Here is a 17,215-nt window from a genome sequence, read left to right on the forward strand (position 1 = left end):
TAAACTGTTAAACTGTTTTATTTATTTGTAGCAAAATATGTGGATTCCAAGCTAAGAGCTGGTAATAAAGAAGCAACAGATGAAGAGCTGGAAAGAATCCTTGACAAAATCATGATCATATTTAGATTCATTCATGGTAAGAAATAGTGGTCCACCGTTAGTGCAATTAGAACTATTTTCCATGCTATTAGCAGAACTGCATTCCTCTGAATGTAAGAGATCTTTTTTAGCACAAGTTTCTGCTCAGCTTGCTCTTGAATTTAGGTTGCCTTACATCTGAAGGAGCACAATAAGTACACCAGGGAGGACAAACTTGTTCTATGGAGATTGGCAAGTTACAGAGCGTTTACAGTCTGTGAGTGGAGACCTAAGTGTTAGAGCTGTTGGTGGAAGTTTTTTCACATAAATTAACCATGTGAGTAACCACAACCTCTCCTCTAATGACAGAGAACAGAAAGGTTAGTACAGATTTTCTGTTCCATGCCCACCTCAGTATGTCGTAGGTGCAAAGGACATGAAACCCCAGCAACTAAGGACTTGTCTTTGCTCATCATGGCTGAGAATGAACATAGAGGAGGCTCAGAATGATGGGAAAAAATGTTATTGCTGTGTTTTATTGCCTTTGAATGCACTTCCTTTAGGTATGTCCCTGTCTGAGCAAAACCCTTGAATGTGTTGGGAGAAAATTTTTTTTGCCAGGTTGGATATAAAAAAAAAAAAAAAAAAAGTAGTTGAGTCCAATAGAGATGCATGGTCACTGTTCTGAGGGAGGTGGGACGTGTATCCTGGGCTGGGGTTGAATAAGCAGGAATTACCCAGTTCTGTATTAGTTTGATCCGAGATCTGTGATCTGTGGGGTTCTTTCCTAATGAAATCCAAAACAAGTACAATGTTTTGTGTGTGTGTATGTATATATATATATGGGAAATATAATGGGAAAGCAGACAAGAAATGAGTCATAAAGTAATATCGTGTGCATCTTGATTTTTGTCAAACACAAGAGGTATTGGATGGAGATGGTGAATGCAAACAGTATTACTGGCAACTTGTCAGCCTAAGGTTAATTTCTCTTAATCTGAAACTTTGAGCCATTCTTTCTCTTAATATTTTTTGCAGTGTAAATTTATTTTTGAGCTGTCTGGTGCGTAAGAGGCCTTTTAGGAGCAGATGATAATTAGTAATTAGTTTCTGGGCGCTGGACTTCTCAATAGTATCTTGATGCTGTTTTATGAAACAGCACTTCACTAGGGGGAAGGCTGGAGAAGGAAGAAGAATTATCAGAGGAATTGCTACATTGGAAGGTGTCTGCAAGGAGTTAGGAGGGGCTACTGTAGGGAGCGCAGGTAGTGCATTGAGTTACAGTGAATTTCTTGCTCTTAAAAGTGAAACAGCTTGCTGATATCTTTTCACTATCAACAGAAGAGATTTGTGAAAGCTCTGGTTGAAGGTGTGAAAGTTTGTGGGTGTCTGTATGACTTCTTTATTTCAAAAGGTTATTGGCAAACCAAGTGAGAAGACTTCTGTCAATTTTTCTTCACCTTGGGCTTTCTTCACCTTAGGATATTTCTTTAACACATAGGAACCCTTTTTATTTTTATTTTCTTTATTTTAATAAATCAGACCACTGGAGGGAGAATGTTCTTCTGGACCTTAGAATAATTTCATGTGACCTGCAGCTGATCCAATGGGAAATACAAGGCAGCCCATGTTCCTGGGGGGGAAAAAAAATAATATTTTTGCAAAGTATGCAAAGAAAGGAATTAAAATATAAAAAGAACAAGTTGTCTACATGTTTTCCTTCACTGTTGCATAGTGAATATTGTTCTGCTGTTCAACATGTCATGAGAAAGGCTTGTATCACAAACCTGAAGTGCAATGACACAAATAGAATGTATGATTTGCATTGTATTTTATTTTATTTCAATTTCCATACAGGTAAAGATGTGTTTGAGGCATTTTATAAGAAGGACTTGGCCAAAAGACTGCTGGTTGGGAAAAGTGCGTCAGTAGATGCTGAGAAGTCCATGTTGTCAAAGCTTAAACATGGTAGGCATCTTCAGATGTGTTACAATTGTATTACTTTTCAGCATGTAAATTGGAATCCTATTTTCTCATGCTCTAAGAAGTGACAAGCCAGATTTTAAGTAATAGCTGAGCATATCACAGCTTTCATTGTGCTCAGCGAGAATGATTGGGCTGACCTCTTAGATATGTGACTGGTTCATTTACTGTACCTACAGAGGAGCAAAATCCTTAAAACATGTACCTATTTGTGGGTGCTCTGTAACCCGGCAAATCTGGCTCAGCTGTCTCAGGTTAAACCTTTATTGCTTGTTCTGTGCTTCTTTGTAATTGTGGGATCTTTGCTTTAATTCGTGTGACAGAATGTGGTGCTGCTTTTACCAGCAAACTGGAGGGCATGTTCAAGGACATGGAACTGTCAAAAGATGTCATGGTTCAATTTAAGCAGGTACATTTAGCTTCTGTTTGTATACTAAATTTTCAGGAGTGATGGGTAAGCACTTAATGGTGTTATATCTTGGATTAAGCTAAAATTAAGCAAAAGCAGGTCCTGGTCATAGTAACAGAGTCTACTTATAGTTCTATTTATAGAACAGAATTTATTTATTGTATTTCTATTCAGAGATAATCTTATTTTACAGTTTTATTTGATTCCTTTTTAAGTACATTACCATCTAAATGCCACATAGTAATTTAGTTGTTTGACATCCTTTAAAGTCCATACCCCTTCATTCTGTAAACCGTTGCTGCTCTGATGAATTCTTCGTGAATGACCCACGCCAGAGAAACTCCATGAAGGTTGCTAAGTGCACAGAAACCACGTATGTCTCAGCCCCAACGCTTCCAACCTGTTGGTGACTGAGGGAATGCTTGGAGGAGATCCTGTATGTGCTCACCCTGTTGCACTTCTCGCTGGGTACCTGTTTTGGAGCCTTATCGAAGACAGGATACTGGGGTAGAGATCTGACCCAGGCCACCTGCTCCTGTAATAAAATAGCGTAGTGACTTTTCTGTCCCAGACTTTGCAGCCCAGCTTAGCTGATGCTATGCTCAAATTATGTGAACGTATTTTGTCTAACAGGTGTGGGGAGTCCCAGGGGATCCTTCGATCTTAGAGTTCTTGCCCTGGCTTCTTACCAAAAGCTGTTCTCTTGCTTTATTTGCATGTGATTGAAGTTCCTTTGACCTTAATACCCTGTAAAGATAGTGGTCTGGGATACTTCAAGGCAGGTTGTTCTTTTCTTTTTACTTCCAGCCACTTGCTGTGTTTTGAAATCAGGGAGGTGAGCATTAAATAGTCATTCAAAATCCTGGTAGAGCATGTCTAACCAACGATGTGGCCTGCAGAAATTTTTTGTTGTTATGCTAATTTTAGAATTTCTATTTTAAGTATATATTTTTTTCTAATTTAGTATGCAGACAGTATACTTGAATGATTTTTGTCTCTTGCATTTCAGTATATGCAGAACCAAAGTGATCCGGGAAATATAGACCTGACAGTAAATATATTAACTATGGGTTATTGGCCAACCTACACACCTATGGAAGTCCACTTAAATTCAGAGGTTAGTGTTTTAATTCTTCTTCTAAATGCACTTTACAGAGTGGAATCATAATCACTATCATAAGGTGAACTAATGCCCTTCATTTAGTGGTTTTCTGCTAGATATTTGAGGGGGTTATCTCATTTTAAAGATTCCAAAATTGCAAAAAATAAAATGTAGTGGATAAAATCCACTTTTTTTCTGGATGATTGTTTCACTTAATGTGGTTTTTCTTACCTTAATAATAATAAATTAAAAAATCAGTATTAAAATAAAATCGGTGTCCTACTTAATGTTGCAGGCAAGCACTTAAAAGCTTAAAACTGGACAGTTCACCTTAATTTAGTCAATCTTTAACTACATTGGTTAGGCATTTTGACCTAGCCAGTAGTTGTTACCGCATATTCTTTTTTTTTTGGTAAGATCCTTCCTGTGTTCCCTGCAGTGTATCACACAAAAATGTGGCATTTGTCTGAAAAAAGACTGCTTCCAAGTTGAGAGATTTTTTGCAAAGCTCATATCAGTAGTGGTTTAAGTTGAAATATGTGTTTGGAGTCATATTTCCTACAATACCTTGCTTGATCTGAAATGTGGAAACACTTGAAAGGCCAAAGGTGGTAGCAGCGTTCTCGTTCAGCTTGGAAGACGTGGAAGCTTTTGTGCTCTTGCTCCTGTGGTGTCTTTTCCTCCGTAGCAGACTTCTTCGGAAGGATCCAACCTGAGCAACGCGTCATGAAAATGGAGGGGTAAAAAACCCCTTACTTGGAAGTAAGAGGGTGTAAAGTACTGGAATCAGACTTGAATCTGTATAGGACAAACTAAGGCAATTACTTGGGAGCAAATGGTAATAGGGCATAGGTGTGAGAGGTGTGCTTTTTGTCTGTCGACTTCTCGGTCAGGTTTGAAGTCCAGGACAAAACTAGTATTTATTTTTTGAGATTTAAAACCCTTTACAGGGGGTTTATTTTACTTTCATTTAAAACAAAACAACCAACCAAAAAAAAAGGGGGGTTGGGGAAAGGGAAATTAAAAGCAATTTTTGAATTGAGGTTTTCTTTTGTGCATAATAGTACCAGTGCACTTGAGAGCAGAATTTTCTCTTTGGATTTAGTTTTTCACAAAAAAACACTTAACTACAAAATACTGTTGAGGAGAATAAAGAAATTACATGTGTGAAATCATCCAGCATCACTGCACTGGTATAACGCTAGTAAATGTTTTTCTCTCTCTGCTTTACAGATGATAAAGCTTCAAGAGGTATTTAAAACATTTTACCTGGGAAAACACAGTGGCCGAAAGCTTCAGTGGCAGACCACTTTAGGGCACGCTGTCCTAAAGGCGGAATTTAAGGAAGTAGGTTTGCTTGTTTAATGCTTAGCCTGTTGGGATAAAGTTTAAGTCAATTATTTGGAATCTAGTCATGTATTGTATTTTTTGTAAAGGTAGTAAATTTTTGTGGAGGAACAATCACAATTCAATACTGTTATTTTGTGTAGAAAGTAGGCGTTTTATAATTAAACTGAAACACTACCTCGCTAACGGAAGACAACAGTGTGATGCCTTTTGGTAACATCTGTATTCATTTAATAGGAATTGTTGCTCATTCAAATAAACTAAGTTGTTTTGATCATAGAAATACTGGTGACGCTTTTAGTGTGGTTCACTGACACAAAACAAGACTGAAGGGTGTTAGTCGTGTAATGACTGTGGTTAAAATTTAAATCTTGTTGAATTATTTAAGACTTAAATAACCACATTGTTTCTTAATGTGGTTTGTTTTGTCCCATGGAATCTCTTGCCTTGCTAATAATGCAGCTTAATTAAGCCACAGCAAAGACAAAACCACTTGAATTCTTTTACTAACTCGTTGTGAGCATGAAACTTAGAGGTTTAGGCACTGTGTAACAGTAAGATGGATACGTTTGTTGTTGTCAGTTGACAGAAGTGTTTACAGCTGTCTGAAGAGTTTGAGTTGTTTCCTTTCCATTGCCTGTTTGTGCAGTACGAACGTTGTGCTGCCGATAATACTGTCACTCTGTATCATAGAAAAACAAAATTATCTTTAATTTCTTTCATATTTGATCCAACACCAAGATTTCTTTGTATTAGTTTGCTCATCTCTATAAAATGAAGCTTGGGTCAAGTACGAAGAGATTTGCTATTGATGGCAGTAAAGCCAGAATTTCATATGTAAAATGATGTGAAGTAAATACACGGCCATTCTAATGAGCTGCTTCTGTGTGCTGTATTGCTACTGTCAGAGGAGCAAAAAAAGAGGTTTTAAAAATATCCTGTTTCCTCGATGCTGCATTCAGGCAGATTCTTCTGTGTGCTAGGCATGCTAAAATGCACATCTCTTGTTCTAGAAATAGAAAAAACAATGTATAGCTTCAGTAACTTGTCAGATTTGGGGGATATGGTAGAAAATGCTCTGAATATTACTTCTAATTGTTTGATATTTCTTTTTTAGGGAAAGAAAGAATTTCAAGTATCGCTCTTTCAGACATTAGTGTTGCTTATGTTTAATGAAGGAGATGAATTCAGTTTTGAAGAAATTAAAATGGCCACTGGCGTAGGTAGGAAGAATATTTTTTTTAATTCTTAAATTTATTCATCGAGTGATTGCCAATTATGAGTTGGTGTGTAAAGGCCTACTTTTAAGAAATTTGCCATGATCATTAGGACAAACTTTGAGCCAAGAGTATATAGACACCAAAACAGATGAGGAAAACACACTGCTGGTACTTCCTAGTTACTGTATTTTGAAAATGATCTGTTGTAGAACGCTGTTGTTTTGGGGTGATTCAAGAGAGTCTTTTCAAGCTCTCTGAAAGCTTGTGCACCTGTTTTCCTTTTCGGTTGCTGGATTGCTCTATTTACAATAGGTCTGATTTGTTAAGAAGAGCAGTGTCCTGCGGGGTGTATACTTTGTAGCTGTCTCCCTCGGGACCTGAAACCTGAAGGCAGAAAGGACAATGGAAACTGAGGAAAAGTATAGTTTTCTTTTTAACCATCTGCAGTATCTGTCTTTTGTAGTCTTATGCTCTTGGCTGCTTTTTTTTTTCCATTTTTACACTTCCTTGAAATAGTTACAGCCATTGGCATTAAAAATTATAACGGTATTATTTCTTTTCTCTTTGGAACTTCTGGATTGGCCACTAGGTCATACCCAGTAGGCCTTCACAAGTTGAATCTTGAGATCAAGCCAACACAGCAGCTGCTGAAAGAGTATTTGAACTTATACAAGTACTAAAATACTGTAAATATATTTACTAAAATACTGTAAAATGGGGATATCAAGAATCCCTGTAGTTCAGAATAATGTGTTGCAGAAGGCAATATAGCCCTGGTGCTCGAGCTTCTCAGCATCAGTGCTTCAAGTTGCTTAGTCATCCACTCCATTAATGCTAAGGGAGCTGAAGAAAACTCATGCCAGTGTGAATGATAAACATCAGGATAGTCCGGAGAGGCTCATTAGGTCAGAGTACAATGGTTACAGAACAAACATAAGTTCATGGAAGCCTGATCTAGATCCTGCTTTCTCATCTTGTATTGCTGTACCTCAGAGCTTGCATCCTGGCTGCCTGACAGCAACAGATAAAATCTGCTGCATGGAAATCTATTCCATTATTGCACAAGAAAGTATTTCAATAGACCATTTTTTAAGGTGGCTGGCTAGAATTGATAGTTGGGAGCTACCTATATTATGTTATGTCATTGCACTGAGTGCCATCTCTGTGTCAATATAGGAATGCCAGGTAATGAGGACAGTTCATGGTCCACAGGGTTCCTGTGGGGCCAGGATGGATGACATAGAATCTCTGTCTTCCCAGGCTCTGCCTACACAAGTCATTCAGAGCTGCTGCCCATTCCCACCTGGCAATCTCCCTACTTCTAAGGAAGAGGAAACTCTTATGGCCAGAAATTATGTCAGAAATAGGTCCCACACTGCGCCCTTTGTGCCTCCTGGTACTTGGATGATCCTTGAGCTCAGTAGTGCCCTGCTGAAGGCTGCTATCCTGGCTAGCTGGAAAAGAACATCGATTCAGTTATTAGGAAAAGTAGCTGAATTTATGATGCAGCTGCTTGGTGAATTGACCGCTAAGGGCAGAGGTGCCAACAGCCAGACTCTGAGAGACCAGCCTGGATGAACCAGAGGTCCTGCCTCATGGGTGCAAATAACAGGATGTGGTAGAAATCCTGGAGGGCAGAACCTGGGCATTAGGTTTGCCATAAACTGTTTCTAAATGTTCTAAACACCACGTGCAGGGCTAGACAGACAGGCAGAATTGCAATATATGCTTGAAAAAATGATGTATGGAAGAGAGTCTAGATTTATTAGGAAGCAGGAAAGCCTTTGAAACTGGGGGAACCTGTACAAGAAGGGTGGGCCTCCATCTAAATTCAAAGGGAGTGAAGTTGTTGGCACATTTTAATGTTTTAGAAAGTCTGTAGGGTTTGTCAGACTTCTCCCTCCACCATCTAAAAATAACATAGTGGATCCAAGAAGAGTTCAAAGAATGAGGATGAAGATGGAAGACATGGGGCAGCTTCTTCAGAAGGAACAGTTGTGCATGCTAGGACTAAACTAAATACACCAAAAGGTAAATAGAAATCTATGAATAAGGATTTGTTTTCTTATTCAAAAAAAGCTAGAGGGCAAAAAACCTGAAATGACCACATGGTGGTGAAAACTAAACAGCATGTTGTAAAAGCTGGAAGCTTACAGAATTCAAGGGGACAGATTCAGGGAAGATCAAAGCACTGAATGTTTCTCAACACATAGAAACTACTTCTGACTTAGGAAGTGCCTGAGCCCTAAGTGACTGGAGACTTAGAGAGCAGTAGGATGAGGAGAGGAGGAAGAGCAGGGAAGCGTGGAGCTGTATTATTTTTGCTCTTACATGCTGCCCTATGCTCACCTGCTCGTGGCCACTGCTGGAGACAGGATGCTGGGCTAGATGGACCTTTTGACCCAGGGTGCCTGTTCTTCAGTTCTAAACTAAACACTGAAAGGAATGCTGAACCTCCCAACTCTGAAGAATCAGCCCTAACCACTTCCTTTACTTTGGTGTTCGCGTGTGCCAGCTCTTTCTCAGAGGTGGTGGAAGCCTTGTGCAGTTTTTAGTTAATTAACATGTGTTTAAGTTGAGACTCTATTACAAGGTGTTACCCAGTCTTTGCATATTGGTGTTTACTGTAGAAGAGTTCAGAGGGCCACGTACATGCCATAGGACGGAATAAAATGTTGCAAGATGAAGTGTCAGTAAAGGGTTTAGAACAGGTGAGTTAATCAGACAGTAAATCAGAGCACCGCCAACTGAATAGCATTCACCCCAAAGCTTTACAGGAATCTGTCCACGTTATAATTTAAGTGAGCCTTGGTGCAAGCTTGACAAGAGCAATGCTAAATTTTCTGTTTATTTTTCATGGTCGTGGAGTGATTCTGCAGATTACTGCAGGGTAGCAGGTCTGTACTAAGAAGAACAGAATTGGTAGGCCCATGAATAAGTGTCTGTTAGGGAGGAGCCAGATTTATGTGGTGCATGATTTTCCTTGACAGAGGCAGCAAGCATATGCACGATCATAATTGTGCACTTGGCTTTTTAAAAGCTCTTGGTAAGAGCTCCTCACAAGCTCTAAAATAAACTAAATTCTCATGGCTTGAGAGGGAAGTTCCTCTTAGGGGTGAATAATTGATTAAAAGACAAAAACCAACAAGTAGAAATGAATGGACATCTTTCATAGTGAAAGGAAGCTCTTATTTGGGATCCACAGGTACTATTCAACATGGCCGTTAATGATCTGAAGAAGATGAATACTGATGTGACAGAATTTGATGCTGATGCCTTAGGAAGGTCAAATCTGAAATGTATAAAAAATGTTAGAAAAGGATCTCACATTGTTGAACAATTAGGAGATCAAATGGCATCCAGTGTTGATGAATATAAATATATCTGGGGTGGGGGGAGGAATAACCTTAACCACACATCAGAGATTGGCTTTGTTAGGTATGACTGCTCAGGAATGACAGATGTTCTGTCACTGTGTCCCCTGAAGACGTCAACTGTGACGTTCATCAGTGATCAGAAGGGCAAACAGCGTGCTGGTAGCTTCTGGGGAAGTTACTGGGAACAAAGCAGAAAACTTCATCATGCTTTGTGTGTGCTTGTGCTTGGATAAGTCATAAATTTCAGGTTAGTCCATCTCTGCAGGTTTATAGTAGAATTAGATAAAGACAAAGAAAGATGAGAAGAAATACGGATGGTATAGAACAGTTCCCATGCAGAGGATGGAGAATTCATCTCTTAAACTTGAGGCATGATAATCTGGGGAGAGGTGAAAAGGTGGAGGAAATACAATAGCCTGTAGAATTACAAGTGGCTTAGAGACAGTGAACAGTGAATTCGCTAGCGCTCACAGCAGAAGAATTCGGGCACCTTTTCGCTTCTCCATCTGTTACTAGCCAAGTCAAAGAACCCGTGCTGGCTGAGGCAGACATTTCGATCTGATCCATTTAACATACAATGTAGTTGTTCTCAGCTGAAACAGAGTTAGCTGCCTAAGATTAATGGCAGCCCTTAAAGCACTAGTTCTCAAGCATCAAGAGTCAGCCCCCAATTTCTTACATGTACATTGATTGATTTTTTTTTTTTTTTTTTTTAATTGAGAACACCGTAAAGGTGATCTTAAGTTATATTCTGCTTATTTAATGTGTTCCTGTGGACCTCTTACTATATGAGCATCATGAATAACGTACTGGAATGAGGTGTGAAGCATTTGGGATTTTCCAGTGTTATAAAAATCTGTTTGGCAAGTTTGGTGCTCCTCCTTCTCCTTTTGAAACAGCTTTGGCAGTGCTTCCACAGGGCTTTCTGAGGTCTGTCAGTCGTGTCTCCCCGACTCCCTTGCTGACTACAGCAGAAGATAGGGCCAGTCAGAAGAATGTTTGTTTCACTTAAGAGTTGTACTGATGTTAATGTAAAGAAATGACCAGTCAGTATGGCAGAAACCAGTAAGATACTATGACTTAAAATTTTCAATCACTTAAGCAAGCGCTTTCACAAAATAAAACCCAGCGATTTGTGTTCAGTGCCGCACTTGGCAGGATAGGACAGCCATGTCCAGATTTCCAGTTCTTTAATAAGTCTTTCATACATTCATTATCCACTATATATATATTTGAGGTGAATGTGATACATTCTGTGGTTCTACTGTACAGACACTCGATTATGCAGCTTCAGTATTAGCTACATTGCTGTGTTTACAGTATTACGTGTGAGCTTTGTGAATATCTTGCACTGCAAAAATAAGTGGATATCTGGGTATCAAAACCCTTGGGTACTGGAACAGTTTGGGCAACGGGTCTCTACGTGCATTTCAGATTTTGACTATTATATCTTTATATTCCATTGCCATCTAACACAAAATACATGTACTTTTGGAGGTCAAAAAGTCATACACATGTGGATTTTCCTCAGGCTAAGTAGAAGAGTACCTCATGGGCGATTATCACACTATTAAAAAACAAAACAAACCAAAATAACAACCCCACCCAAACAAGACAGCATGTGGATTTCTGCCCCTTTAGGATATCCTTCTCTTCACCTGCATTAACTGGCCATAGTTGGAACTTGTGTTTCCCGGTCACTGTTATCATAAATTATCACCAGTCTTTTTAAAGAGATGACCTTGTCCCTGGTACATTAGTACAGTTAAAAAATGAATAAACTGTCCCTCAGAGAAAGAATAGTTACCTTCTCTTTGGTAACCATGCTTCTTTGAGATGTGTTGTCCAAATATACTCCATGGTTTTACCTGCCTTTCCCCTTATCACGAAAGCCTCTAGGAGCTGTAGTTTTTCACTTCAGTGGTTGATAGGTAATTGCAGATTCTTCCCTCTGACATACTGTAACCTGCGCCTTAGCATGCAAGGCAGAAGCAAAGCTCCAAAGTGTACGGAGTGTTTTTAACAGCATCCTCGGGTTTGGCAAAACCACAACTCAACAATCTGCATTTAGGCAAAACACCCCGAAAGTGTGAAACATCATAAACGCCTGTTTAGTCAATGTGGTTTAAAGGTATTTTTTTTAGTAATTGTGGAACAGCTGGAAGTTTTTAAAAAAAAGGAAAAGGTCGCTCTGTGTGAAAGTTAAAGTATTTTAGAAATAATAATAGTGTTAATCTTTTACTCAGCTACACTGTACTTCAGCACTAGATTGCAAAACCTTTCTTTCAGTTTTTAGACTAAAACTCTGTTCAGGAGATCCAGCACATTTGGTGATAATTTTATGTTGTGAATAAAAGTGTTCTAAAGACTGCAGAGGCTGTTCTAATGCAGAATCTTGATACAAGACTTTGCAACATAATTATTAGAATGTTTTAGACTTCATTTCATCTACTCGTCCAAATGCTTTTAGCTTTAAATCTTACTAGCTGAAATTGTCCTCATGCACTTGTCTCTACTACTTTCCTATTGTGGGGGAAGTTTGTGACTGTAATAGCTGTCAGCTCTACCTTCTCACAAAACATCTTCCTATCAATCTAGACTGCTGGTTTTTATTTTTTTTATTATCTATTTTCTGTGTTAAAAATAGTGATGAAATCATAAAATGGGTGGCTTGAGTTTCTTGTCACCAGCTGATTTTTTTTTTTTTCTTCTAAAGTCCTGTTAATACCAAACAAAACTAAAGCAATAAAACTAGGCTTACGTGAATGTGAAATCTTTTCTGAAGCTACTTTTGGATGGAAAGCTCACTGAGCTGAGCCCGAGTGTCTTCCTGACATGTACAATTCTGTGCACGCTCTCAGTGCTGACCTGTGGAAGATGTGAGACCAAGCTTGAAGGCTGTGGGTTGTCACCTAATTGGAACTTAGCTGGCAGAAGGCATTAACATAAAACCAGTAACTTTTCAATTGTATTTCTAGATTAATCCCATAAACCTCTTCATGTTAATGTTTTGTTCTGCTTTCTCTCATACTTTGAACTTCTTCACAGAGGACAGTGAATTAAGAAGAACCTTGCAATCTTTAGCTTGTGGAAAAGCACGAGTATTGATCAAAAATCCAAAGGGCAAGGACGTAGAAGATGGAGATAAATTCATCTTTAATGGTGATTTCAAGCATAAATTGTTTAGAATAAAGATCAACCAAATCCAAATGAAAGAAACAGTATGTATTTGTTTTTTGCATTCATTCTATGTTAACTGTCGATCCACATGTCCCACATGGAGACACAATCTCTGCATTTCCTCTCCTTGGTTTCACATCTGGCGAAAGGAAACATATTTAATTTTTTTTTTGTAGTCAGGATGACTCACAGAGGCAATCAAGATTTTAAAACTCCCTGAAATCCAAACAGCTTCGGTTTCTTCCTCTGCTTGCAAATTTAAATACCAATATATTAAACTGACAGGATCTTATAGATGTCCATCTTAGAAGTTTCTGTGGTATGGCTGAAGTGTTGGTACTATATTGAACTCATGAATCAAATGTCACCGTGTCACTTCTTTATTTGGTGGGTAAGAGAGTTATTAAAGTCAGGGTTGTCACTGGTTTTGCAGTGGATGTCTTTGTTATACTTGAATCCCAATTCTTGACACAAAGTGTGACATGTTTTAATTAACATTGACTTGTTTCCTTTTTGCCTTTGTGTATTAAAATCCCTACAAGTCACATTGATCAGTTTGATACAAAAGACTACGGTATTTGGGCTGTCAAACTCTTCTGTGTTCTCTCAAAAATCGAAGCAAGCTTTTAAGATTTAGCTTAATTTATCAAATAGATTAAAATAGGACATACATTATTTTTTCTTTACATTATCCTTAATTTTATCTTTGGTTTGCTTTAGGAGTACACCTCAGAATCACTTAGCTCTTAGCAGTAATGCGTGCATCTGTCTCAAAGGTGAATAAGAATACATAAGTTTCATGTTATTGTAAAGGTTAACTGTAGAAATATAATTGATAAAAAAATAGCAATAAAAGGAGATATGATTTGTGGTGTGGTATTGTTCTTTAGGTCGAGGAACAGGTCAGCACAACTGAAAGAGTATTTCAAGACAGGCAATATCAGATTGATGCTGCTATTGTGCGAATAATGAAGATGAGAAAGACTCTTGGTCATAATCTCCTTGTTTCTGAATTATATAATCAACTGAAATTTCCTGTAAAGGTAACTGATTTTGTTTTTCAAACCATCCTAGGATTATCTAAAAATATGTAACACATTTTTCCATTCAGCTTGCTCATAAGAGTAAGAAATGCGAAATATGTCTGAGTCCAATCCAAAGATTAAGGTATTAAAATAAGTCTGTGAACAGAAATAAGCCAGAGTATCAGTGGGAAATCACAGTTAGATATTTACTATGGTACATTTCCTTACGTAGCTGTTAGCAGTCCTATTTTTAAAAATAAAATAGATTTGCATTTATTTTACTAACTGTTCTATTAATCTCATCTTTTGTTGCAGCCTGGAGACTTGAAAAAGAGGATTGAATCTCTCATTGACAGAGACTATATGGAGAGAGACAAAGACAACCCCAATCAGTACCACTATGTTGCATAATGGAGAAGAAATACTTTTATTTTAAAAAAATTTTAAAAACCCAAAAAATAAAAACCAAAATCACCCACATGTATCTATCTTCAGGACACCAAATACCTATGCTGTTCCAGACTTTCCTTTTAGCAGATTTCAGGTTGATGTATATTACTCAACCAGCTGCATGCACTGCTGTGGAAATGAAGCAAAATGACACGTTAACTGATCATCCTTGTCAAGACCCCTTACTAATTTTAAACATCATGGTTTTATTTCTTTTAGTTACTCTTGTGTTCTTTTGGGTTCTTCAAAATTTAGTTTTACAGTTTTGTTTAACAATGTCATTGAAGTTGGACGGAAAGGTAAAATTACCTGTGTAAGAAATACTTCTGTGATGGATGCAAGTCTGGTTTCTTCATTTATGTGTTCCCAGCTGCATCCATAAAGACCCTATATGCTGCATTCTTTAGCTACAGTGACAACTTGGGTAACTTTTTTAAAATCTTTAATTGATGAACACTTACGTACAAGCAGTGTTGTTGAAATACACTGAATTTTTGAAATTACACACCATGAAAACCCTTCAACTTGTGTTAATTTTCTTTCAAATGATTATAAACTTCAGTCTGGTTTGGATAAATCAGGTTTTGAAGCGAGATCCGTGAAGTGCCAAGAGGACATCTGCATTCATGTGTGTAGTGAGTTGTTGGGTTATTTAGCTAAGATATGGATTATTATTTTATTACTACTTCTGCTGGCTTGGGTGGCAAAGATTAGATCTGAGTCAGAGGCCCTACCTCATTTTGGGGCAACTGGTGTTTATCACTGTTTATGTAATTGCCGCAACATTTAGTTTTGCCTTGAAAATAACATACAGGGAACCTACTGTACAGCGTGCTCTGCTTTAAAAATCAAAACTTTTTTTTTTTTTAAAAAAAAAGACTTTTATGGTCTCGATATTGTGAAAGCATAGGGGTTTTTTTTGTCTTGAAAGACTAAAGATTTTGTGAGTACTTTGTTACATGTTGTATATATGTAAGTTGATTTGAATTAAAGAATGAAAGACACTGTAGATCTGTTAGATAATTGCAACTGTAAGGAAGACACCTATTGTGGTAATACTTACAGGACTTTGTTTATTTTCTGGATTTGCATACTGGTGTGTTTCATTCTGAAAAAGAGCTACCAAAGGTATGATCGTGGCATAAATGAGAATTTAACTGAGCAATATTTTCTTGAGAGATACTTTACTAAGTTTATGTAACATGGGGTTTGTGCATCAATTAAAAGGCCACCACCTCTTCTTAAAGTAAACATTGCTAACAGTTGACATCTTGTGGATTTACATATTGAAGTCCTTATTCTGTCATCTGATGTCATTAATTGTATTGCATTCTTCTGAATTATTTGTTCCCTTTGTGTTTAGAAACTAAACACATTTAGTTTATTGTATTTAAAGCATATTTAATATTGTAATTTAATGTAGACTTATTTTAATATTTGAATCTTCAGTTAATGCAAACAAAATCTTTGATGCATATTAAATATTAATTTCTTCGCCTTTATGAGAGTGTGGCATTTCAATTTATTTGTGCGGTTTGTTCTTTAGCGTTAAGTGTACCGTTCACCTTGTAGTTCACTTCTGTGCCTACGGAAGCCGATCAGATCCCTCTTACCAGACTCTTAAAGGAGTGTGTGCCTCACCAACGTCATGGCCAGAGGCTCCATCCCCGCAGAAAGCTGGCAGGGGTGTGCAGTAACTGATACCAGCAGTGACGACTGTACCGCCTTCCCTTTCTGAACCCCAACTTCCCGGTTCAGCGGTTTCGAACACTAGATGAAAAGCAGTGGCGTTAGCCTGAAGATGATTGAAATGGTTCTGCCTTACAAAGCGATGTTAATTGATTAAAAGTGCTGAGGTGTGCAGTTTTTCTTAATTGCCAATCTTTGGCCAAATTATTCTGGTATAGCAATTAAAAAAGGGTTGTTCCACGAGCAGAGGAAATAACGAAGCCTGTCTTTCTGTGATGTATACCCTTGGTCCTCTACTGTACCATCCCCCACAAATAACCCCCAGCAGCAGTACTGCAGAGGGGCTTTCTGCTTGGTTCTGCCTTTCTGCTTGAGGGAGCATTGGTTTTGTTCTCCTTTATCCAGCTGCTGATCTCTGCCCATCCCCTCATCCCCCAAACCTACAGAGAACGTAGTGATCTCTGAAGACTTTTACTCTTCCAAATTGGCCTGAAAGTGGCTTCAGAGGTTCAAAAGCTATGGGAGAGACTGACGGGCCAGGTGATTGTGGCTTTCTCAGGTCCTCATTCTTAATTTGATTTCCTCAAATTTCTCTTCCTGAGATTTTATATGTGCTGAACCAAACAGGTAAGCAGTTAGTTTACTAGTCAGCATGGTAATCACTCCTTTGTAGCAAAATAGCTGCACGTGATTGCTTTTTGATAGCTGGTAATAGAATCTGGCTGAGCATCCAGGCTCACCCAGCTGTTGGTTTGATGCTGGCTATTTGGGTTCCATCGCCTCCCCCCAGGGCAGACGTTGCTACGCGCTTCTTCCTGGAACATCATACACTGTTGAAGACATCAGGCTGTAGCAAAGTAACAGATTTCCTCTGCAGCGCATCTGTGTTCAGAAGATGTCTTGAAAACCTGGATCTTGGCAATTCAGCATCGTTGGGACAAACCATGTAGCAGCTTCTATGGAATGACAAAAATAACCGCAGGAATCTGGGATGCAGATGGGGGCTCTCCAATCTTACCAAAACCTTCCAATTTAACTTGAAACTTTTCAGTTTAACTCAGTTTAACTAAAACATTCAGATAACTCATCCAGACATGCATTACACGTATTTAAAAAGCACTTTTCCTAAATGTGACGCCCAGTCACGTAGCCCAACATTTCCTGAGGGACAGCGAGCGTGAGAATGCAGGCTGATGGCTGATGTGCAGCTTCCCAAGTCTGGCAGTTACAGCCCTCCTTATCAGCCACCAAAACCTCCTTCCTGCCCGCTCATTGTGTCCCGTTTTCTTAGTTATGTGTTTTAGCTTCCCCTGTATTCCTTCATCTGAACCTGGGTTTATCATTTCGCTCCCTCA

The 17,215-nt window shown here is 38.4% G+C and overlaps 1 protein-coding gene across 2 annotated transcripts in view; it reads left to right on the forward strand.

The window, feature by feature from the left end:
• Positions 1-15,673, forward strand: part of CUL4A (cullin 4A) — a 39,891-nt gene extending 24,218 nt beyond the window's left edge. For both annotated transcript variants that reach the window (XM_086476860.1, XM_086476852.1), the window contains 9 exons: positions 32-136; positions 1,936-2,046; positions 2,385-2,470; positions 3,480-3,587; positions 4,806-4,919; positions 6,037-6,142; positions 12,565-12,737; positions 13,587-13,739; positions 14,037-15,673. In XM_086476860.1, coding sequence (XP_086332986.1) covers positions 32-136; positions 1,936-2,046; positions 2,385-2,470; positions 3,480-3,587; positions 4,806-4,919; positions 6,037-6,142; positions 12,565-12,737; positions 13,587-13,739; positions 14,037-14,132 — 1,052 coding nt within the window. In that variant the 3' untranslated portion in view covers positions 14,133-15,673. The remainder of the gene's footprint in view (positions 1-31; positions 137-1,935; positions 2,047-2,384; positions 2,471-3,479; positions 3,588-4,805; positions 4,920-6,036; positions 6,143-12,564; positions 12,738-13,586; positions 13,740-14,036) is intronic.
• Positions 15,674-17,215: the final 1,542 nt, after the last annotated feature.

Source organism: Leptosomus discolor, chromosome 1, assembly GCF_034619465.1.
Source record: "Leptosomus discolor isolate bLepDis1 chromosome 1, bLepDis1.hap2, whole genome shotgun sequence".
Taxonomy (NCBI): Eukaryota; Metazoa; Chordata; class Aves; order Leptosomiformes; family Leptosomidae; genus Leptosomus; species Leptosomus discolor.